This window comes from Gekko japonicus, unplaced genomic scaffold (genome assembly GCF_001447785.1).
Source record: "Gekko japonicus isolate JY-2015 unplaced genomic scaffold, Gekko_japonicus_V1.1 scaffold250, whole genome shotgun sequence".
Taxonomy (NCBI): Eukaryota; Metazoa; Chordata; class Lepidosauria; order Squamata; family Gekkonidae; genus Gekko; species Gekko japonicus.
In genome coordinates, this window is record NW_015167538.1 from 1,319,921 (window position 1) to 1,337,120 (window position 17,200).

Consider the following 17,200-nt stretch of genomic DNA (forward strand, 5'->3'; position numbering starts at 1 on the left):
CAGCAGGAGACTGGGGAAGAACATGTGTGGGTGTCAGTGACAGTGTGATATCACACCTCTCTAGGGATCACCAGAAACCCTAAGGTAAAACTTTCCCCTGAAATAGGGCTGCCAACTCCAGGTTGGGAAATTTCTGGAGGTTTGGGGGTGGAGGCTGGAGAATGCAAGGACCTCCATACACACCCACCTTCCAAAGCAGCCATTTTCTCCAACAGAACTGACCTCCATGGTCTGGAGATCATTTGTAATTTCCGGTGATCTCCTGGTCCCATCTGGAAGTTGGCAACCTTCCCTTGAAGAATGAATAAATGAAAAGAGTGGATGCCCTTGAAGCATCCACCACCACCATCACTTCCATAGTTTTGTGTGTCTCTGGATCCTTTCCCACAACAGGCATCTGGGCTTGCCAAATGAGTGACTAATTTGCTCATTTCCAAAGAAATTGAGTTAATGATTAATCTGAAAACTCACACAGGACTTGATCTGTTGTTTTTTTAACCCAAATATAGAAATGTACCATAACATGCTCACAATTCCAGTATATCATACTTGTAAAATATGAATTATCACTATTATTTATAGTTATAATGCTAGATATGCACACATCCATGGAGTTTTAAGTGTAAGGTTACCCAGACATTGGTTGTACAGCTGAGAAACGGATATTATTTTAATCATTGTGTAATCATCTGAAAAAATAGGCATCATTTTACAAAAAGTTGTGGCTTAAGGCCATTGTGAAATTTATTACACTGAATCACATGCAAAAGGAGCCTGAGTTAAAAATCAACACTCATCAATTTCTTTGAAATGCTAAATTTTATTTCACATCCTTAGACCCCCTTTCCAGGGCCTCCAAGGCAGCTTACAATATGATACAGACTATTTTACGATACGACATTGAGATCCACGAAATTAACAACCAAAGCAGATACAATTACCAAAGTATAAAGAAAGAAGCAGACCTAAGAACCATTTTATTCAGCCACCAATTGCTCAAATGCCTTTGGAAATCAAAAGGTCTTGGTCCAAGTAGAAGTCTGAAGAGGACGTGAAGCTCCCAAATGGGCAGATGCCATCCTTGAAAATATCCAGTCACTGCTTGCAGTTTAGTCTCTGGACAGCAAACAATCCTGCAATGTTTGCTAGGTTGGAATTTATCCAGCCAGAGGACAGCAAACACACCAGTCATTCATCTCTAGTGGCTCAGTCAAGCTATTTCTCAAGGGAGATGTTCATACACCCATTACTTTTATTCTGGGCTTCCTGAAGAGCCTGTAGCTCAGTGGTAGAACCAGATTCAGCCCCTGCCATCTCCACTTAAAGGACTGCAGTTGAAAAGGACCCTTTTGTACCTGAGAGTCTGGAGAACCACTGCCAGTTGATGTCTTACTAGATATGTCATGTATACTTATATCGACCTGTAACTACTGTGTCTGTCTGTGCAAGCAGGTCTTCATCTTTGTCCTTTTTCTTTGCCCACACTTAGTCTCTGTTCTCACATTCCCCTTGTTAGTATGATTGCTCACCCGTGTGTGTAGGGCTGGCAAAACTCCACCATACAGTACTGACTGTACATTTAAACTAGTTGAGAAGCCTGAATAGCCCAGCTTAGTCCAGGCTCATCAGAGCTTGGGAATGAAGTAAGGTCGGCCACAGTCAGTCCTCAGATAGGAAACTACCAAGGAAGACTGAGTTACTGTGTGGAGGAAGAAAATGGCAAACCGCCTCTGCTCGTCTCTTGCCTGGAACACCCTGTGGCTGGAGTCACCATGAGTCTGTTGTGACTCAATATCACGTTATTATTATTCTTCCACTAGCTGACCTATGTTTTTGTCCACCCTGTTTGCTTTTCATAAGGGCCACTGAAGGAGGTGTACCAATGACGGCATTTTTATGTTTCAGGTTCAGTGTGGGATTATGGGGCAAGTGGGTATTGTCAATGAGAGGGGTGTCAAATAATGGATGCACGCATACAAAAATGCGAACTTACTGTCGTTGCATGCGCAACAAGTACCCGTGGAGTAAGAAAACACTCATTTACACAAGGATAATGTCATGTCTGGCACACAGGCACATTCACTAAATGCCAAGGGTCATTTTGTAGAAAAAGAGGTGCAGGCGCTCATTAGCATAACTTTTTTGCATATGCCACACCCCCTGACATCACCGGAAGTGTGTCAGAAGGCAACACCCACCGCTCAGGCTCCACTGGACTGTTTTGGATTGCTAGCTATTGGGGGGTGGGGGAACGTGCAGATCTGTCCTCGCAGAGGAGGGAGAGCTTGTACCTGAATAAAACTTGGTCTTAAAGGTGCCACTGGACTGTTTTGGGTCGGGGGGCCGGGGGGAGCTCTGCAGCTTACCTGGCTGCTTCTTGCTCTGACTGAGGGCTGCTGGGAGCAGGGGGTGGGGCTTGTTGCATGTGCCCACCCCCTGAGCTCCTTACTGCTGGAGCTCCGCTCCTGTGCGCTCCTGCAGGAAATGACCCCTGCTAAATGCAAAGTCCTCAGGACCACCTGGGCCATTTCACTGGAAGCTGAAGCCCTTTCTCCATGCACACCAAAGTCACAATTGGACTATATGGGGAGGGCAGGATTCAGGGTAAGAAGGGACCTCAGCAGGGCACAATGCCAAAGAGTCCACCCTCCAAAGCAGCCATTTTCTCCAGGAAAACTGATCTCTATTTTCTGGAGATCAACTGTAACTCCAGGAGATCCCCAGGCCCCACCTGGAGGTTAATACAAAAACTGAGGGTCACAGTGTTAGGAAGACATACAAAAATATATATCACTGTGTACAATAAATATCTGTTTATGATAAAACAATTGTATGCTTTATTCTTTGTATATTTTTCAATACTGTTGTCTAAATAGTGGTATCAAATATTATCAAAAATATATTTCACCCAAACAATACATAAGAGAAAAATATGCTTTCAGATTTGCAGCCACCTGATAGAATTTGAAAGATATGCTGTCTTAGATAGGTTATTATGTTTGCTGCAAGGGTTCTGATGGGAGCCTAGACAATGCTGCTATCTCAAGAGCTTTTGTGCTCACAAAGAAAAATTATTGTGCCTTATGTCCTTTATATATACATCACAGTCCTTGAAAAAGATTCATTCGAAACGGGTAAATTACCAGAGTCCCATAGGACTAGTGAAAGTGTTACCGACAAGGTGCTGTCTAAATATAAACCTGCACTCAATGTATTTTTTCGAAGGCTTTCACGGCTGGAGTTCATTAGTTGCTGTAGATTTTCTGGATTGTGTGGCCATGGTCTTGGCATTGTAGAACCTGACGTTTCGCCAGTAGCTGTGACTGGCATCCTCAGAGGAATAACACAGAAAGATGGAGTACTCTCTGTGTCAAGGTGAGAAGAAAATGGTAGGCAGGTAATTTATATTTACTCTAGAAGGTGGGGGAGGGCTGAGTCATTATCTTGTTGGAGTTCTCCAGGCTATGAACATGCTAATGGAGGAGCTTTCCTGAGGAGGCTCTTTTGTATATGGATTGTTTCCTGAGGAGGTTTCCTGAGGAGGCTACAATCGGCAAAAGACAGAAGAGACCCCCTCACTTCTCCAGGAGTATACCGCATACCATGCAGTTGTGGACAGGTTTACATCGGGACCACACAGTGTAGCATTCAGACAAGAATAAAAGAACATGAAAGACACTGCAGACTTGCCCAACCTGAAAGATCAGCAGTGGCTGAACATAGCCTAAGTCAAACAGGACACAGTATTTTGTTCCAAGACACTGAAAGGCTAGATGACACTTCCAATTACCATGTCAGATTACACAGGGAAACCACTGAAATTCATAAACATAAGCACAATTTCAACAGGAAAGAAGAGAGTTTAAAAATAAATAGGGCATGGTTTCCTGTCCTGAAAAACACAAAAGTCTCTACATCTGACAATAGCACTACGGACTCAGCCCTCCCCCACCTTCTGGAGTAGATATAAATTACCTGCCTACCATTTTCTTCTCACCTTGACACAGAGAGTACTCCATCCTTCTGTGTTATACCTCTGAGAATGCCAGTCACAGTTACTGGCGAAACGTCAGGTTCTGCAATGGCAAGACCGTGGCCACACAACCCGGAAAATCTGCAGCAACTAATGAACTCGATGTATTGTTTGGGTGAAATATATTTTTGATAATATTTGATACCAATATTTAGACAACAGTATAGAAAAAGATAAAAAGAAAAAGAATAAAGCATGAAATTGTTTTTACCATAAACATATATTTATTGTACACAGTGATATACATTTCTGTATGCCCACCTGGAGGTTGGCAATCCTACAGACAAGCAGGAAGTTGACCCTGAGGGTAATGGACTGACGCTCTGCCTCTGCACAAGGCAACTTCCAATGTTCAAAACAGGTATAAAATATCAACAGAAACATACAGAGCTATTCAAATAACAAGGTAGTCCAATGCACAACAGTGCTGGGGCGGCGCATATGGAACCTTTATATTAAATTATATCTTCCACCTTAAATCTTCCCAGCCCTGCTGCTTGCTCCAGGAATGCTTGATTTAGCGTCTTAAAACCAAAAAAACCCTGCTATTTCCATTGCTAAAAGCAAAAATGGCAACGCATTCTCTAACAGGCCTCTTGAACTCAAGCTGTGCTTGTGAATTGCCACCCACCCCTCCTGAGTGTATAACAAATGTTCTGTCTCAGCGAGAAGCTATTAAACTGAGCTAGCGGCGTGACAAGAGGCCAGAGAGCCATACGCGGGGTGTCACACCGATGGCAACACGAAGCTGCTCCACACTTGGGGCGTGCCTGTCTCGGCAACAAGTAGGAACATACCAGCTATGAGCTCTAGAGCTTAGTGGGCTCTTGGGATTCAAAGCCGCTGTCTTGGGTCCAAGAATCCTGCGGCGTGGCAGGCGTAGGCAGTATGATGGGCACGGTGTTGGTGCCTCGATCGTGCCAGCACAAGTCCAGGATAGGGTACAGCTTGCCCTGGAACTCCGCGTGGAAAGTGTAGATGGCCACTAGCTCGTCAGGGCTGTCGGCATTGTAGAAGGTCAGCTCGCCCTTTTCGTAGTGCAGGTACACCCCGATGCGCTGGGGGCGAGCCGTGAGGGGTAACACCACTCGGGGGCTGCCGAAGGCCTCGTAGACCTTGCCTTCCTTCAAGCCGATGAGCCACACTCCGTGCTCCGGGCTTTTGTTCAGCTTGCCTTTGCGGCTGACTGAGCCCTTGACGATGCCCAGGCGCCAGTGGCTCTTCGTGCCCACGATGACCTCCCAGTAGTGCTTCCCCCACGAAAACCCTTTGCTGGCCAGGATGCAGTTGCTGTAGTCGAAGCGGTCGGAGGTGCTGTCTCGCCGCTGGTAGAGCAGACTTCCACACTGCACCACGGTGTTCCCCTTGGACAGCTCCAGCATGGGGTGTGCGGTCACGGGGTCAAGTTTCAGCATCTCTGGCGCTAAGAGAAAGGGGTGAAAAGCAAGAGGGCTCCTGAGGGCCCGGGGAAGCGTCGGGTGAACTGTTGAGGCAGCCAAGCCGGCAACATTTGAGGGAATATGCTCTGAGATGGATAGGATGCAGCGGTTCTCTACTGCCTCCAACTATCCTTTGGAAATGACAGCGAGACCAAGGAGTCGGTGGCCATAACATGCCAGAGCAGTCTCAAGAACTGCCCCCTGTTTCGTGATGCTGCCACTTTAGGCTACCTTTAGACATCACTCCCACCCCCTCGAGGGACCGCCTTTTCCCCACATGTACTCCAGAGAGGGCTGCGATCAGGGACCCAGAATCGGCTGGTCCTCCCAAGCATTAAGGAAGCCAGGCAGATGACAACTAGGGCCAGGGCCTTTTCGGTGGTGGCCCCACTCTGGTGGAATGAGCTCCCAGAGGAGATCTGGGCCCTGCGGGATCTTCTACAGTTCCTCAGGGCCTGTAAAATGGAGCTCTTCTGCCAGGCTTTTGGGGCCACTACCACTCTCATCACGATCACCACTACCATCACCAACAACAATTGACACCCTATGGTGGAAGAGCCCTGATCCGCTGGTCCCTCTAATCATTGCCCGAGCCAAACCCCCCAAAGCAACTGAAGCAGACCAATGGAGTTGACGTTAAAAGTGAAGAACTATGTTAGCACTTTATTATGTTTTGGTTTTAACGTTGTATTTATAGTAACTGTTACTGCGCTTTTATATGTATTGTTGGAATTTTTACCCTGTGCTGTAAGCCGCCCTGAGCCAGCCTTGGCCGGGAGGGCGGGATACAAATTAAATAAATCAAATCAAATTAACAATGTGAAACCAACACACAAAACCAACTTAGCAAATGTGCTTTTTGGCATCTTGTTGGAAAATGCTCTCAGGGCCGCCTGCACACCCAACAGTAGCTACGCTGGCAAAGCCATGCTTCAGACAGAAGCCATACCTGGTAGAACTTTGCGTAGCAGGTGCTTCCACACGGTCATCTTGATGTCATCTTGGTGGAAGCCGGGATTAAAAGAGACTGCGCTGAACGCGCCATCGGCTGGGTGCTGGCGAGGGAGCTCAGACCTAGGGTAAGTTTACTGTTGTTATTATCTCCTCCAAATTAAGACTGGCCATTAAGGCCTCCCGGGAAAGTTCGCAGTGGGCCAATGGCCTGGAAGGCTGCCCCAGCCCCAAATGAGGGGTGGCCCTTGCCCCATACATGGTGGGGAAGGAGGTGCCTGAATGAGCCACATATGGTGCATGGCTGGCTGGGAAGGTTGTACCTCCGTCCCTTCTTTGGAGATAGGCACCCATCGGCAAGGCTATTCTTCCTCTCCATCCACCCCTGCTGCAAACTTAATTATCCACAGCCTGACAGTGCTATCCTAAGTGGTGACCAGTGTTCCCTCTAAACTCAGTTACTGTGAGCTAGCTCAGAGTTTTTTAGCCTTTGGCTCACACATTTCTGTCTCAGCTCAGGAAGGATGGCTCCAGAGCAAACTAATTGATGCCGTTGACAAATTGCTCACTCACAACTTTAACGCCAGCAGCTCGCAAAGTAGAATTTTTGCTCAAAAGACTCCACAGCTGAGAGGGAGCATTGGTGGTGACTTCAATGGACTTGGAATGGTATAGCTCTGCCTTGGATGGCACTGTTAATCACTCACGGAGTTCCAGCCCCACCCTAGTTAACTACTGGGGCTGAAAGTGCCAATGAGCAGAGGTCTCTCAGGACTTCTGAAGGCTGTAGGCTTCTTCCCTCTTCTTTGCAGAAAGGTGCAAAACTGATGATGATCCATACAGGGTAGGCAACAACTGTTCTCTTGTCTAAGCCACAAAAAATCCATTGTGTCTGTCCTTAAAACTCATACAGTCTATTCAAATCATATCCTATCTATTCAAATCTTGAGGCATTCAAGACACATCTCTTGATAAATTACCATCTGAAGTATGATCCTAAGCAGAGGTCATGTCGTAGAAAAAGAGGTGCAGGAGCTCATTAGTATAACTTATTTGCATATGCCACACCCCCTGACATCACTGGAAGTGTGTCAGAAGGCAACACCCACCGCTCAGACTCCACTGGACTGTTTTGGATTGCTAGCTATGGGGGGGGGGAGTGCAGATCTGTCCTCGCAGAGAAGGGAGAGCTTGTACCTGAATAAAACTTGGTCTTTAAGGTGCCACTGGACTGTTTTGGACCGGGGGGCCAAGGGAGGAGCTCTGCAACTTACCTGGCTGCTTCTTGCTCTGACTGAGGGCTGCTGGGAGCAGAGGGTGGGGCTTGTTGCATGTCCCCACCCCTTGGGCTCTTTACTGCCGGAGCTCCGCTCCTGTGCGCTCCTGCAGGAAATGACCCCTGAAAGCGTTGAAGGAAGCTGCAATCTGATACAAACTTACCTAGGAGTAAGACCCACTGAACAAAAGGGGCTTACTCCTGAGTCAACATGCCTAGGTTTAGGCATGTATTCGTTGTATCTGAGGAAGTGTGCTTGCACACGAAAGCTTATACCATGAAAAAAACTCTGTTGGTCTAAAGGTGCCACTGGACTCAGACTTCATTCTGCCACTTCAGACCAACATGGCTACCCCACCTGAATCTAGGTTTAGCCTGTAAGACGGACCAGACATATTTCATTTGGTCTTCTTCAGCAGTGTTTATGCACTGCTGCATGTTGGTCACATTCATACATAACAGCAAACCACAGTTTTCAGTCATATGTCTCTCCCTTTGCTGCAGCTTGGATATTGAGATTTTCCTAACATGCAACAACCGTGCTTTGGAATTCTTATTTACATGCAAGAAAGAAAACTGAAGCTCATGGCTCCAATGCAATGACAAACCATGATTTGTTCCTTAAGTAGAAGAAGAAGAGATTGGATTTATACCCTGCCCTTCACTCGGAGTCTCAAAGTGGCTTACAAACTCCTTTCCCTTCCCCTCCCCACAACACCTACTATGAGGTAGGTGGGGCTGAGAGCTCTTTCCAGAACTGTCCTTAAGAGAACAGCTCCAACAGAACTATGGCTTGCCCAAGGTCATCCAGCAGCTGCAAGTGGAGGAGTGGGGAATCAAACCCGGTTCTCCCAGATTAGAGTCTGCACGATTAACCACTACACCAAACTGCCTGGTGCGAATGCAGCCATGGAGGCTCACTGCTTGCTTTGCTTGTGGCAGGCACAGTACAGATTCTGTAACACGTGCAAAAACTACATGCTGAAGACGACTACGGTTGAAACAGGCCTGGTCAGTTCCCTCTAGGTCACTCTCCCTCCCCATACATGGAGAGGTGTGCATTCTGTAACCCCTCCCAAGACCAGTGGGCTTTCTTTCCCCCTGGCTCCACATTACCCATCAACGCGGTCTCTCATTCCACATACCTTGAGGGTAGAGATCCGTATTTCTGTTAAAAAAAACAACACACAGGAGTGAGGGAGAAACGCAGAAAGGCTTAGTGATGCTGTTCTGCAGTAACTTGAGTTCTGCAAGTAAGACCCAGGAAGGGGCGGGAAGCAGAAGGCACAAGTCCTGATGGGACTGTGGAACACCCTACCCACATACACCTGCTCATTTCTTTGCAAAGCAGCAATCACACTGTTATGGGGAAGGAAAAAAGGACCTGTGGCCCTGATTTTTTGTATTCTGTACTGCAGCAGAATCATGTGGCTACCTGAATGAAGGCTGTTTAGCTGTCTTGAAATGGGTTTGGAAGCTAAAGCTAGTTCCAAATGAAACAGGCAGGATTAGAGCTGACCCTCAGGTTACTCCTGAATAGACTACAGGTTACAGGGAATTATGTGTGGAAGGGGAGGGAGACTGAGATGAATGACCACCAAGGTCTCTGGGTCTGGAGACAGTGCAACCAAGCTCCCTCCCTCCTTCAGGGGTCCTCAGGCCAGAGTTGCCCACGGAGACAGCCCTGCCATGACACAAGCTTAGGTGCACGGTCAAGGCATAGGGTTGCCAGACCCTCCCTGGCCACCAGAGGGGGGTGGGAGCCAGGGGAAGGGTTGCCAGCTCCAAGCTGGGAAACATCTAGAGATCTGGGGGCAGAGCTTGGGGAGGACAGGGACCTCAGTGGGGTACAATGCCATACAGTCCACCCACCAAGGCATCCAGTTTCTCCAGGGGAACTAATCGCTGTCGTCTGGAGATGTAACTCCGAGGGACCCCCAGGTCCCGCCTGGAGGCTGGCATCCCTGTTAAGTCAGCTGATTCTGGGGCCACCAAGCGCAGTAGAGTGGAGCACTGTGTTCAGTCCCAGGCAGGAGCAGGCTGGGAAGTGAAAATGGCCCTGGAAGAGGCCCAGCTCAGCATCCCCAACCAACCAGCACATCAGAGGCCACTGACCTCAGCAGCATGGACAACAGATATTGGCTCACCCTCATCCCACAAAATGGCAGCGGTGCTGGAGGAGACAATTGGTGAGCTGACACCAATGATTACCAATGAAGCATCTGAGCCAAGCAGCCCTTGGAGGCACTGGCAGCGTTCTAGGGCAGCAGTCCAACGGGCAATTTCCCTGTAAATTGAATGGCCAATCCACCCCACCAGGGGATATTGTGCTGCTGCTGCACTGCATAAAACACAGTCAAATTAACAGAATCGAGTTTGTTTCAGTGAGGCTTGCTCTGGAGAACTTCCTGCCAAATTACGCCCCATACTAATTAGTTGGGGTGGTACCACTTCGATTTACCTTCTCTGAAGCCAAAGCATTTTGGGGAGGGGGGGGGGAGTTACCCTTAGCCACAAGGTATAGATAGGGGCTCTGGGGCAAGTGATGCTCTGTCTTCTTGGTGCTTGGGGGGGCCAACAGTGGGAGGGCTTCTAATGTCCTGGCCCCACTTGGCCTGGTATTTTTGGCCACTGGTATTTTTGGCCACTGTGTGACACAGAGTGTTGGACTGGATGGGCCTTTGGCCTGATCCAACATTGGCGTCTCTTATGTTCTTATGTCCACCCTTGACAGCCAGGCATACCCTGATGAAATCCAGATGGCCCTCGTTGTTGAGTTTCTCCAAGGATCTCTCCAGCTCCTTCAGCTTCTCCAGGGCATTCGCCATCTGCTTCACCTGGACCTCGATGGAGGCAATGAGGTGGGCTGCCTTTCTCTCAATCTGCTCCAGGAAGTTGGCCTTCTCTTCGTCAACGTACTTGTGCAGCTCCTGGAACTGCTTCCAGATCACCCGTTTGAAGACATCTGACTCGTTCTGAGAGATTTGTGGGATTGTAACCACAAGGAAAATGCTGGGTTTAGTTTGAGCTGGAGGAGAAGGGGGTGTGTGTGCGTTAAAGATACTAACCTACAGCAGGGATCCCTGGCCTTTTTGAGCCTGTGGGGCACCTTTGGAATTCTGGCACAGGATGGTGGGCCCAACCACAAAATGGCTTCTGTGGGAGACGGAGCCACAACTGCCCCAAAGGATCTCCAAATGCAAGGGGAAAGAGGAATGATTTTTAAAAGACACTTGGAAAAAAGAGAGAGAATAAAACCAAACTGGTAGCAGCTGTTGCCAAAGCAACATTAATTTACACAGCCAATCAGTTCTCCAGTGTTCTATAGATGCTGTGCTTGGGTGATAGGCCCAACCTGGCTTCACCCGCTTTTTGAAAATACTTGGTGGGCAACAGATAAGGCGGTGGTGGGCCTCCATGTTGAGGACCCCTGACCTGCAGGGATTGGCTTTCCTGATGACCAAAGGAACCATCTGCCCAAACACTCCTTGGCAGCAGCCACACGGGTGGCAGCAGGGCACCTGCTGTTCAGAGTTGCTTTGACACCCATGTCCTTGACGGCAAGATCAAACAATACAAAAAACACCTGGGCTAAAGCCAGCAATCCCACAAGATCAACACTGATAGTGCCGCAGCAGGTGCTTTGGTACAAATTGCCCTGGAATCATGTGGCTGTGCTGTGCTTTAATCTCCTTACAGGGACTTCCATTGCTTCCTTCCTTTGAGAAATTTGGTATCAAGACCCACAGGACAGAAAACCCCCAGACCATCTTTCTCAGCTGGCAAGATTTCAGATTTGCTGTCAAATTAATTTGAAACTGAACAAACAAAAACCTTCTGCAAGTTTTTGAGATTTCCATTTCCATGCAAAGATTCAAATTTACCCACCTCACTGAATTTTCATTTCAGCATTCGCTTTGGGATACTGCCAGAGTTTCAGAAAACAGATGTATGATTAATGGGATTAGACGCGAGTAACTCTGCATTGGCCTGCACTGTTAAGTTACGTGTCAATGTTACTCAACAAGATTCACTGTCAAGCGCCCCTTAAAAATCTAACGTTAAAAAAATATATCTGAGAACTTTGGAAACTTTCACATTTGAAGTTCTTGAAGTACAACATAATTTATCATCAACTTGGTTAATGTTGGGGTTGCCATTTTCAGGAGGCAGGAGCCCCCCACCCCACCCCAAGCAGGCATGGAAGAAGAGCAGTTAAGCAAGACGGCGATGAAAAGGCATGAAGTTGCTTCGGGCAGGCATGTCAGCATTTGTGCAGAAAACATGTGTGAACACCTCCAAACACTCATGCATGTGCTGTGGATAAACATTAGGAAGCTGTACCAGGCTCTCTTTCTCTCTCTCTGACATAAGTTCACCCTCAGTGTTTGTGGAAGCCAATCTCCCTTTCACGCTTTATGCCCAGAATCTCTGACTGTTTTGAGCCTGTAGGCACCTGTGGAATTGTGAGAGGGGGTAGTGAGTCTTGTGTGGAGTCTTGTGAGCAAAAATTCTACTTTGTGAGCTACCGGCATTAAAGTTGTCAGCGAGCGATTTGGCTACTGCATACATTAGTTTGCTCTGGAGCCCTCCTTCCTGAGCTAAGCCGAAAATGTCTGAGCCGGAGGCCAAAGAACTGTGAGCTAGCTCACACTAACTCAACTTAGAGGGAACTCTGACTGGTGAGTGACAGCCCCAAAATGGCCTCTACAGGAGGCAGAAGCAAAGTAAAAATGGCTCCAGGAGGCAGGGGCAAACACAATATTCACCCCCTCGCTTTGCAAAAGAATCACAGAAAGCAAACGAAATTAAAGGAAGGCCAGAGAGAGGAAGGGAGGAAGAAGAAATAAAAAGGAAAGCCTGACAGCGGAATAGGAGCTCAAGGCTGGGTGCTTCACAGTCCTGCTGATCCTCCAATGGCTGTGGTTGCTGTTGTAGCCATGGAAACCCACTTTCTTCCAATGAGGGCAGACAACAAGCCCAGCCTTATAGTGGCCACACCCATTTTCTGAAAATCTCAGTGGGCTTCCCATGGTGAGCCCCATGGTGACTAGGGGCTCCATGTTGGGGAAACCTGCTTTATGTATATATTGTAGCCAGCACTGTCATATTTGCAGTGCTACATAAACGGATGGAGAAAGGAAAGGTGTGAGTGGTCACTGCACCGGGCAGGGGGTGGGGTGGGGTGGGTATGGACAGAAAGGCAATTGGGTCCAATGCTTACCGCAATGCGCGTTTTGTTGTTCATCAACTTGCTGACATGTTCATCCAGGCTCCTTTTTTGCTGTTGCACTTCAGTTATCAACACAGAGAGTTCCTCCTGAGGAGAGAGAATGTCAGGATTAGCTTATTATTGGACCACCGGGCACAAGGTGGACAAGTCCAATTCATTTGTGCCCAGTAGAGGCACACCAGATACCTTTTGGAAGTTCACAGCCAGGGCACAAAGATGCTATGCCAGGGGCCCCCAGTGTGGTACCTCTGTGATCCATGGTGCCCACCAACACCTTTTCTGATGCCCGCCAAGGAGGGCTTTTTTTGTAGAAAAAGCCCAGCAGGAACTCATTAGCATAATAGGCCACACCCAACAGCAGGAACTCATTAGCCTATTAGGCCACACCCCTGACAGCACAGCATATTAACATATTAGGCTGCACCCCCATGTTACCAGAAGTGTGGTTATCCAGCCACACCCACCTTTTGCTTCTTATTCTGTTTACCTTGCTTGTTGTCAAAACCCAGGGCCTTTTTTGTAGCAGGAACCCTTTGCATGTTAGGCCACACACCCCTAATGTAGCCAATCCTAATGAGTTCCTGCTGTTGGGTGTGGCCTGTTATGCTAATGAGTTCCTGCTGGGCGTGGCCAACTTGGGAGCCCCCTGGAACTCCGTTCCTGTGTGTTCCTGCCCAAAAATAGCCCTGCTGCCAAGTATTTTTAAGAAGGGGGGGGGGCAGGTAAGGGTTTCGCCTAGCAAGGCTTCTTGAGTACTGGAGATTTGACTGGCTTTGCAGATATTTTCTAAATGCTGCTTTGGCAGCTGCTGCCACCACAGCACAAGGATCTACACTGTGTTACTGAAATTAAGCTCTGGCAGTCATTTTGTGGCTGGGTCTGCCTCCTGCAGCAGCCGTTTTGTGGCAGCCATTTTGTTGTGGTGTTCACCATGTCAAAATTCTGAATATGCCCGATGGGCTCAAAAGGATTGGGGACCCCGCCCTACTCATTTTAGATAGATTGTCACCTACTTCAAACGTCTCTCGTGCCTTTTAGCAGGCATGAGATGTAGAACAGTCCAGGAGTGGCAAGAACATCTGAGCATTAAAAAAATGCCTCAGATTGGAGGTCCGCTCAGCTCAGCCATGTCTACTCAGAGTCGGATTGGCTAGCCAAGACCTCAGGCAGAGAGAAGCCGTTCCCAGTCCTGTTACTTGAGAGCCTTTGGAACTGGAGGGATGCAATTGGGGAACTTCTTCTACCATGCAAAATCCATGCTCTCCCATTGAGCTATTTTTTTCTTTAAGGGAACCTCTGATGGGGAGCAATCAATCCATCTCTCACCTTGAACACCACTTTTCCTGACCCATCTCTGAAAGTTAAGAGCAGGGAACTGGGTTTGAAGAGGTCATAAGATCAATCTGGGGACCTGCGAAGTAGCCCTTGACAGTCTTGAGGGGGGGTCTGTAAAGTTATGCTCCATGTTGAACTTCAGCTGGGATTCTACCCCCCCCCCCCCCAATCTATTTTAAATGGCAGGACAGTAGCCTAGAAAGAGCTGCAGAGGAGAACGAGGCTTTAAAGTGGCACATCACTCTGAGCATGCGCAAAGTGGCTTTTCCTCTCTTCTTTTGGCAACCACAGCCTACTCTCGGACATCTGGGGGTGGGGCAGAAGAGGCAAGGGCTCAAGGTTAGAGTTGTGATTTCCAGGCTCCCTTCAGGGTTTGGCTCCACTGTGGTTCAAACACACCCTGTTTCTGAGCAAGTCCTCTAAAGCCACCTGTCTGGGCCAGAAAGACTCGTACGTTTCCAACTTTATCTCTTTGTCCTACCTGGTGTCAGGAACTCCAGGGGTTGCTTTTCCATTCCCTTGGAAGGCCCCTTTTTGTTTAACACACAAACTCTGTGCCACACTGTTTCCCATTCATGCTCTTTATCATGGAGTTCAGCCAACCATACTCCTTATCTTCTCCTCCTTTCTTTCACATGACCCCCCCCACCTGCCCCAAAGGTACACACTCACACAGTGAAACAGAAAGACGCTGGATTCTCAAAGGAATCTCAGAATGAATTCTAAAGTAGCAGCCGTGTTAGTCTTTTGCAGCAAAATAAAAATAAGTCACAGATTTTGCATATGTCTCATTTTACAAGTACTGCAAGCCGTTCTGGGGATGCAAAATCAAACAATGGGAAAGGTTTGTTGTGCCGAAACTGACAAGTTGTGGCACCTTCCCCTGACATCCCCACAAAAAGCATAAAGGTAAAGGTTCCCTTGCTCGAAAGCCAGTCGAGTCCGACTCTAGGGTTGCGGTGCTCATCTCCGTTTCAAAGCCGAAGAGCCAGCGCTGTCCAAAGACATTTCCGTGGTCATGTGGCCGGCATGACTAAACACCAAGGCGCATGGAACGCTGTTACCTTCCCACCGAAGTGGTACCTATTTATCTACTTGCAATTTCTTGCTTTCGAACTGCTAGGTTGGCAGGAGCTGGAACTAGAGATGGGAGCTCACCCCATCATGCGGCAACTTGGGTCTCGAACTGCTGAACTACCGACCTTCCACAGCCTGCAGTTCAGCGTCTTAACCGCTTGAGCCACTGCAGCGCCTCACGAAAAGCATGCTGAACACCAAAAGCTGCAATTCTGCAGCACACTTGATGCTGGACAAACAACGTGTTAATATTTTTAAACAGCTGGGTCCCTGGTTCACCTGACCCAACTCAGGTTTCCCACAAACTTCACAGCGGCTGCATGGAACGGCTTCTAAAAAATAAATGAAATCCCAGACAGTCTTGGAATGCTGCTGTCGGGGGCCAGGAAGGGCTCCTGCCCCCCCCCCCAGTTGTTTTCCCACACAGAAACAGTGCTGGGGAGGAAGAATTATTTCCCCATTTTTGCTGGCCCACGTGTAAAAATAGTTACTGGGCGCCTTTGGGGAACCCGAACCCAACTCGTTAATTATTATTAAAATTAAAACCCTGAATGTGCAGCTTGGCCCCCAGACAGGCCAGGATGAGGCAGTCCTGAACCCTCATCAGACCCAGGAAGAACAATGAAGCTGCCATAACGAATCAGACCCTTGGCCCATTAAGGTCAGCACTGTCAACTCAGTAGTTCATTTCACCTGCTACCTGGTCCAGCTAATTGGAGATGCCGGGGACTGAACCTGGGACTTTCTGCATGCCAAGCAGATGCTCTGACACTGAGACACCGGAGGGAGAAGGTTGCAGTGATCTCCCCAACTCAGGGCAGGAGTGATGTCAGATTTCTACTGCAGCCTTACTAGAACTTCCACGGTCCGTCTGTGTGTATCAAATTTACAACACCAGGAGTGTGGAGTCGGGATCTCTTTAGAACACCAGTAGTCCATGTTCAGTTCTCCAGAGTCTGAGCTCCTGTTCAAGAATGGCTGGCTGGCTAAGACCTGGGGCCACCTAGTCTAGCATCCTTTGCAAGAATCCTAGCAGGCTTGAGCCCCTTCTGCCCACTCAAGCCCAAGTCTCCCCCCTCCCAAGCACCTGCCTTCATCCGGCTGTAAACAGTGGAGACGGGCATGACTTTGTGGTGCTGGTGAGTGCCAATGGTGCCACACAGCCCGCAGATCACCTCCCGGTCTTGCTCGCAGAAGAGACTGAGGGGGTTATGATGGTCAGGACAGGATTCTTCGTTGGGATCCGAGTTGCTCACAGTGTGCAGCGCCTCGATGATGCGGGCCAGGTTCACATTGGGCGGAGAACTGCTGCAATCCACAGCTTTCCGGCACACCGGGCACAGGAACTGCTTCTCCAGGTCTCCCGAAAGGGACACCACGCAGGACTTGCAATAGGAGTGCCCACACTGGAGCATCAGCGGCTCCTTGAAGATTTCCAAGCAAATGGGGCACAGCAGCTGGTCCTCCAGCTCATTAATGCTCATCTTCCGAGCCATTGTGAAGTGGCCTTCTTCACAGAGAGGTTCTCTGTAGCACAGCCCTGGAGGTCAAATGACCTTAGCTGGAAACCCCCAGATATCGAGACCGGGAATGGCTTTTCCCTGTTGCGTCCAATGGGCAGATCCTCTGCAATGACAATGGATAAGATTAAGGGTAAAGAAGTAATGCAGTCTTTGAAGTAAGAAGACAGTGCTTTTGAGCATGCCTGTGTGCAGAACGAAAGCGAACGTGAGACTGGATGGGCGGGGGGCAAAGATCACAAGAAGAAAGTTAAGAGAAGCATAAAAAGACAGTCAGAGAGGGGATTGGACGGGCAGAGCTGACACTAATGACACTCTGACACAAAGAGGTCCAGG

General features: G+C 48.5%; 1 protein-coding gene across 1 annotated transcript; it reads right to left on the reverse strand.

Annotated features, from left to right (window-relative positions):
* Positions 1 to 4,836: 4,836 nt before the first annotated feature.
* On the reverse strand, positions 4,837 to 16,840 carry TRIM50 (tripartite motif containing 50). The gene is made up of 6 exons (XM_015413556.1): positions 16,436 to 16,840; positions 12,924 to 13,019; positions 10,444 to 10,674; positions 8,845 to 8,867; positions 6,422 to 6,546; positions 4,837 to 5,456 (listed from the first exon to the last, which is right to left on the reverse strand). The coding sequence occupies exons 1-6, from the start codon at positions 16,838 to 16,840 to the stop codon at positions 4,843 to 4,845; spliced, it is 1,494 nt and encodes a 497-aa protein (XP_015269042.1). The 3' UTR covers positions 4,837 to 4,842.
* Between the last annotated feature and the right edge of the window lie 360 nt (positions 16,841 to 17,200).

Bases quoted from the DNA above. Each gene is read 5' to 3' on its own strand.
- TRIM50 (XM_015413556.1), bottom strand. From the start codon at position 16,840: ATGGCTCGGAAGATGAGCATTAATGAGCTGGAGGACCAGCTGCTGTGC. The intron at 13,020-16,435 runs GCAGGTGCTTGG...CTCTCTCCTCAG, and splicing joins CTGTTTACAGCCGGATGAAG to GAGGAACTCTCTGTGTTGAT. The intron at 5,457-6,421 runs GTATGGCTTCTG...CCTTTCTCTTAG, and splicing joins GCTACGCAAAGTTCTACCAG to CGCCAGAGATGCTGAAACTT.